Raw genomic sequence first — 888 nt, 5'->3', positions numbered from 1 at the left:
TATTATTGTGAATAATACTACAATATACTTAAATAAATGATTTTGTACTTTTATCTCTGCCAATAAAACCTGTTCATGAACTGGCTTTGAAAAGACACCAAAACACAAATATAAATATTCCTATACAATTATTCTTAAAAACCCACTTCAGTCAAGAATGACTTTAAAAGTACACATTATATTACATTATAATCAATAAAATATGTCTAGTGAAGTAATTAAGGCTTATATGAAGGCATATTGCAAGACTTGCCACCAAGATTCAGAGTGCAACTTTAAACTGTGATTGAAAATGTAAACAATTTCTTGTATTGCTTTAACATTAAATAATTTAATTCTACCAGGAGCACCTGTGTATCTACTTGCACAAATGCTTCTCCTGGTTGGAACTGAAGATAATCTGTATATCTAAGCATACATGAATATTCCCATCCAGGCATCTATTCTCTTCATAAAGGAAAGAGAAAATCCACCAAAAACCGACTACCTTACCTTAATTGAACGGGTTCTGAGAGTGCGGCGTCTGATCATGTCAAACACTCGACCTGGTGTGCCAGATACGACATGCTGGCCATAGTCAAGCTTGCGGATGTCCTCACCCAAGTTGGTCCCTCCAATGCAAGCATGACACTGAACATTCATGTAATCTCCTAAGGCCAGAACAACCTGAAAGCAAAAGGCACATGTACACACCTATATGTTCCTATTAATACATAACATCTAAATGTCATTAGTTCATTCACTGTAAATAAATTCAATAAATGTACACAGAACCTTGAAGCAGTATAGACAATATTTTAAATGTATCTAAATCAGACCTGGGGTACAAGTAATATGTAACAGTAACAGATTATTAAAAAGGTTTCAGAGTAATAGTAATGGATAAAT

At 33.8% G+C, this 888-nt stretch overlaps 1 protein-coding gene across 1 annotated transcript in view; it reads right to left on the bottom strand.

Annotated features, from left to right (window-relative positions):
- Positions 1 to 888, bottom strand: part of LOC119592630 (eukaryotic initiation factor 4A-III-like) — a 9,116-nt gene that overhangs the window by 2,905 nt on the left and 5,323 nt on the right. Inside the window, 1 exon segment of the mRNA XM_037941525.1 lies at positions 493 to 666. Coding sequence (XP_037797453.1) covers positions 493 to 666 — 174 coding nt within the window.

Source organism: Penaeus monodon, chromosome 30, assembly GCF_015228065.2.
Source record: "Penaeus monodon isolate SGIC_2016 chromosome 30, NSTDA_Pmon_1, whole genome shotgun sequence".
In the NCBI taxonomy this organism is placed as follows: Eukaryota; Metazoa; Arthropoda; class Malacostraca; order Decapoda; family Penaeidae; genus Penaeus; species Penaeus monodon.
Note: the sequence above shows the minus strand (reverse complement) of the source record. Positions and strands in the feature narration are given on the sequence as shown.